Source organism: Lepisma saccharinum, chromosome 9 (assembly GCF_977018435.1).
Source record: "Lepisma saccharinum chromosome 9, izLepSacc3.1, whole genome shotgun sequence".
Taxonomy (NCBI): domain Eukaryota; kingdom Metazoa; phylum Arthropoda; class Insecta; order Zygentoma; family Lepismatidae; genus Lepisma; species Lepisma saccharinum.
The window spans coordinates 81,346,395-81,352,394 of record NC_139237.1 but is presented as its reverse complement, the minus strand read 5'-3'; the positions used below and the strand labels follow the sequence as shown (position 1 = coordinate 81,352,394).

The following is a 6,000-nucleotide window of genomic DNA, read 5'->3' as shown; positions in this document are numbered from 1 at the left end:
TCGCGACGATGAGAAACACAAGAAAAGCTTAATTCGAACCCGGGACATCTGTCGTCGTAGCGCGCTGCGCTAACCATTCTGCCACGGAGGTCGGCGCTGAATTCAATTCACAAAAGTCCGTCCACAAGTTTTTGCACCGAGACAAAGGAGCCCTGGGGGGAGACAGAGGGGCGGGGGCTCACTTGGCGGAAGTAATTAAAAATTCAATAACGCGCGTCCAGGTTTAGTGTACACAACAAGGAGGCCGTAAGAAAATTAGGTTCGCTCGCAAATATAATGTTGAGGTGGGAATGAGAGAGAGAGCGAGTCTAGCCGGCTATAGCATGGATTCTCCAGCGGACCTAAAGTACACAGCTTCCGCACGGAGTAAACGAGCAGCCACCCTAACTAGATGCCGGGGGAATATTTGCCGTTGCATCTCAATTAACTCACTCCCAGTATTTGTCAGCAATCTTAACGTTTCCAAGAAACCCCGTCGCGCTGTTATTTCTGCAAATTGAAGAGATAGTTTGTTTATTAAGGAACCCTGCCCGACTAGTGACGCACTGTTCTTTTCTGTTGGTTTGTTTGACTTTTCCCATGACGCGGATTGAATTTCGCTTTCTGTGAACGCCGTGTTCATTCTAGTCTCCAGATTTCCTGATCTCGCCCGGGGGTATTGTGTTACAATCTTCTGTATTAGGTTGGTTGGTTTATTTCGCTTTTCTGCCACGTTTGGCTAATCGCGAACATGAGGATGAGTGATGATATGATTAAATTGATGAAGGGACAATAAGGGGGAACCCCCGAATGTATCCTAACCTCCACCCGCATACATCCGAGGGTATGCGCATGTCCCAGTGCCTCTGTGATAAACTGGGACGGCAGTTGCTCGTTTTACGGTTGTTATGCTCCATTACTTTATATGAAATTTGCATTTTACATAAATCTGGAAATAAAAACTTGACAATTACAATAATATTTAATAACATAATATATAACATAAATATAATTGACCATAATTACATTGGTATCAGTACAATGTTAATACATCTATATCTTTCATTTTTTACATGAACCTTCGCTGGAATATGTATTGTGTGTATATATATGCATTGTTTAACATATACCGGATTTCGGGATCCGAAATCTATAGTTTTGAGCTCACGCGCCCTGCATGTTCCAATTTTCTTGTTACAAACAGTGCATAGGGAGCCAGAGAGCGACAGTAGATCAGCATGTTGTTTAAGACCATTGATTTGAGTTATATTAATTCAGTTGGGTGGGTATGCTTCACCTCAGAGGCTAGGTGTTCCGCTGTCGGTCTCCAGCTCCCATATTTTGAAGATAGTTTGATGTGATTATGCGCGGTCAGTTCCCATTTGGAATTGTAAAACGTGTGTAGTATTGTGTGTATGGAAGAAAGTTACCTGCTGCCTTGTATATCTGTTTGCTAAAATGAATACACTTTAGCAGAAAGCAACATAGTAGATATGAATTATTGATTGATAAAATAGAGGTAGCACAAAATTATTTGAAATATAAGTGAAATTTAATTTTGAATGAGCTTTATGGATTAGATTTTATAAATTCATTGTATGATATGTAGTTTAGAGAATAACGCCGGAATACCGACGTTTGAATTGTAGCTGGTGTGCCAGCTAGCTGTTGTGAGTTTGTTTTGAAGCCATTACTCTTTCCATTTAATGATGAAGGGACAGTTAGAAAGGAAAGAACATCCATGTCTAGGCATGGATTCGAACCTGGGACCCCTGGTGTCGTAGCGAGATGTGCTAATCACTCCGCCACTGTTCTGTATTAGGGGAGAGTCGTCCAGAATGGGAACATATTTTTGCCTACAAAAGAAAATTAATTTATCAATGAAATATTTCAATTTCTGAGTAAGTCCTAGATTATCAGGAAACTAGGTTGTGTCTGTAAAAGAAGAACATTAAGCGAGGCAGGATAAACATTTGTCTTGAAAATATGTAATGTTTCCGTTTTGTAAAACCGGTTGGTAAAATGGCTATACTCATTTTGAAGCAATGTAAATTCTATATCCAATGCAAACGTTTGATGCAAGAACTTTTATGAAAGAAAAAAAGAGTTAACCATTGACAGAGATAAATGTGTAATTTTGTTATCTTTCAAATAATCTTGGCTGATCTTTGAAGCTGATGAAAGTGCCCTTTTATGCATTTCTGCGTTTATTTTGACACAGCAGAAAATGCATCATTTGCAGTTTATGCACGTTAATGTTTTATTGGAGTCAACATATATATGTGTCAATTGAAATGTTTTGGATTATCTGTGTGGAGTTTAAATATAATGATTCTTGGAATATTGTTGACAATGGTTCTATATGAATACTGTTAATTGGATGTTACCCATTGCCTACTGCTTTTGACTGCACTTATTCTAACACCATGTTCCCAGAGAGAACCTCTCGTCTTTAGGTGAGCGCCTCCCCGATGGCGCAGTGGTAGCGTCGTCGCCTTGTAATCAAGGGGTCCCGGGTTCGATACCCGGTGGAGGCACATAGTGGTTCGGATCGCACTTTAAACTGTAGGTCCAGTCCAGATTAACCTTACCTTGACACATCGTGGTCAACGTTTAACACATATATATGCTTACAACCGCATATAATACCACTGAGGTTAAGCGTTGGTTCTGGGAGCACTATCTATCGCTTTAACACCCATTATTTGTACAGTGTGTCTACCTGTGGATGTTATTTTACTTAACGTGCAGTAATTGTGGCGTAGTGAGTAGACTCTTTGGGAACTATATTGTATTGTCTTCATTTGCATTTATCTAGGGGAATAGGGATGTAGTTAGTTAGCGCACTGGATTTGTAGTAAGCCACAGGCCATTTCGTGGTTTTGACCCTCTCCAACAGCAAAAAGAAATTTCCTCACCTGAAGACGACAGAAGAAGTGCCGTCTCGAAACGCGAGAGAGAGCGAGAGAGAGAGAGAAAGGAATGATGGAGAGGGAAAGGAATAAGAGAGAGAAGTTCTCTCTCTTTCTCTCTCTTAATGATTGATTGATTTACTTTATTTTACTTCGCGTTTTGTGCCTCTTGGCTAAATTGCGAAGATGGGGATGAGCGATGAAATGATGAAATTGATGAATGGACATTCACAAACAACCAAGCCCGAGCGGGATTCGAACCCGGGACCCTTGGCGTCGCAGCGCGATGTTCTAACCACTCGGCCACAGGGTCCGTCTCTCTCTCTCTCTCTCTCTCTCTCTCTCTCTCTCTCTCTCTCTCTCTCTCTCTCTCTCTCTCTCTCTCTCTCTCTCTCTCTCTCTCTCTCTCTCTCTCTCTCTCTTAAAGAAAGACAAGAGATAGTGTTTGAATCGAATTATTCATCTCAAAAGGACAGTAACGCTGATAGCATAAGATAATATCAATTTTGTGTTGGGCGACAGAGGAATCTTTTACAATAATATCCATAAATATTATATTATAAGCTCTATTGCGCTTTCTATATTTCCTGATGAATTTTAACTATTTATTTTTCTTTACAGGCTACCATGATGACAGCCATAATCTTTTCCGTGTGTCTGGCCATCTTGACAGAGGTCGTCAATGCTAAAATAGGTAAGTGTTGAATAACCTTTATCAAATTATTATAAACAATATTTCTAATGTTTAGAAGATACACATTCGAAAGATATGTTATTGGAATGAAAAAATGAAAAAATTGAATATATTTGTATGTTACTAATGACAAATACATTAAGTTCCCTGTATACGTTAACTCCACGTGTTCTTAAATCAAAGAAGAACTAAAGGATCCGTACATGATTTTGAAATTGCAGAGCTTATTGTAATGCAAGTTGAGATTTTAGTGTAATGTGAGAAAGTCTCCAAATGTCAAAATTACGTTTACAAACTGTTTCGGGAATCTGTGGAACAAGGCTGCACATAAAAGAAGTGAGGGGTTGAAGCAAAGCAGAGTGCGCTGCTGGAAACGGCTAATATCTGAAGCCTCATTTTCCCCTCCATGCACGCAGTTTCCCTCTTACGCGTTTATTGGTCGAGCCCTATCGAGTTACTACTTGCGCAGAAACTTACTTTCGTTCCTTCCTCCAGAACTTTCCCCTGGACAGAGTGTAATGTCAAAACACACTTTTCCTAAAACATAAATGTTGGCGGAAGAAATTGCGCACATTTAATTGAAAAAAAAAAAAACTTTCTGAAATATTCCTTCTTCATCTCACTAAGGAACATGCCCTGACAGAACTCGAACAACGAACCTTTGGTGACGAGACCGTGAGTCGACCATGGCAATTGACTACGATAAAAGCAAATAAGTTTTGTAAGTTTTCAGAAGTTAAAGAAAGCAGAGCTTAAGGGGTGTGGAGGTTGAGCCACACACATTCTTGATCTCGGCGTTAGATAAAAATAAATTCTCATATATTGTTGAAATGGCTATTAAAATCTACTAAAGCATTGAAGTTGCTAATGTGATAATACACCACAATGATTCAAAATTCTTGAATGCTTGATAAAGCACTTCTGTAATATGATAGATAGATTGAACATGGATGTGAAGAAAGCCACAAAACCTCGATTCCATACAAGCTCTCCACGGAACAAAACTGTACTTCGAGGCTACATTCTTTAGTAACAACATTGATGGCTGGGTGTTTCAGAAAATTGCACATGAGAGTCTCTCTTTTTTATTTTTATTATTTTTTTTGTTTCCCTCGGATGGATTTATTACTGGAGAGGGGGCTGTGAGTTCCGATCATGAAAAACCCAAAGGAAGGAGCTGCCTGAATAAATCATCCTTGGAAAGTTACGGGGAACGACTGATCCCGAAGGCACCACTGAACGTTACACTGTAAGGTCCGGTGGGCAGGTCAAGGGCTGCATACGTTTCGAAAATGCTATATTTCTTTCTTCCTCTCCCCCACCACATATCTCTTTCTCTCTCTCTTCGTGTGTCTGACTCTCTCTCTCTCTCTCTCTTTCTATTCCTTATTCCTTTGATGTACCTCTTCATGTTTCTTTCTCTTTTCCACTATCTCTCAATTTATCGCATCTTTTCCTCAAGTTCTTTCTTTCACGTGTCTTGAGCTTTCTCTTTGTTGCCTTGTGCCTTTCTTTTATGTATCTCGATCTCTCTCTTTACCCCCTCCTATACATTTCATTCTCTCTCCTCTCTGTTTCTCTTCCTTACGTTCTTTCATGTATCTCTTCATGTCTCTTTTCCCCCACTATTTCTCAATGTATCGCATTTTTCTCAAGTCCTTCTTTCAGGTGTCTCGATCTTTCTCTTTCTTTTCTTGTACCATTTCCTCTCTCTCTCCCTCTGTGTGTGTGTGTGTCTCACTCATTCCATCTGTTCCAATTCCTTACTTTCTTTGATGTATATCTTCCACTATATTTCAACTTATCACATATTTTTCTTAAGTAATTTTATTTCACGTGTCGCAATCTTACTGTTTCTTTTCTTCTACCTTTCCTCCTCTGTCTTTCTCTCTCTATTGTTGTGAGCCCGTTTTACCTGGGCTCTGAGGTCACAGGGAAGTTTCATTTAAACATTTAGGTAGAGCTTAATAATGTCTGTTGGCTAAACCTGCTCCGTAGGAGGGTAGAGATATGGAAAATTGGTGTAAAAGGTTATTCACGCTTGTTCATACCTGGTAGATGTGTGTGATGTCTTGTCCTAATGCTTCTCGCAGACCGAATCGTGACAGTTCCAAGGTTCTATCCAGCGACCCTCAGTTCACCAAGCCGGGCGATCCCTTGCGCCTTGTAGCATGCTAGGCAGCGGTAACTCCGTGTTCCATCGTCGTAGTTCAGCAGTGTAATGTGTTGTAAAGTAATCGGACTAATTATCCATGTAGCGTCGATGAGTGTCAGAATCCAAAAGAGAGCGAGCTCCGGGTAGGAGCTTGCTTTTATCATTCTAGGCGTCGAAAGGTTGTTAAACCTTTCAAACGCGGTAGATCCTGTTTAGATCCACGCGTTTGCCTTTCCAGTTCCTTGTTTTACGGAAGTTAC

The 6,000-nt window shown here is 40.2% G+C and overlaps 1 protein-coding gene across 1 annotated transcript in view; it reads left to right on the top strand.

Moving 5' to 3' along the window:
• The first annotated feature begins 3,516 nt into the window (after positions 1–3,516).
• Positions 3,517–6,000, top strand: part of LOC145992190 (acid sphingomyelinase-like phosphodiesterase 3b) — a 563,426-nt gene continuing 560,942 nt past the window's right edge. The window contains exon 1 of the mRNA XM_083128510.1: positions 3,517–3,585. Within this exon, the coding sequence (XP_082984636.1) occupies positions 3,519–3,585 (67 nt within the window). The 5' untranslated portion in view covers positions 3,517–3,518. The remainder of the gene's footprint in view (positions 3,586–6,000) is intronic.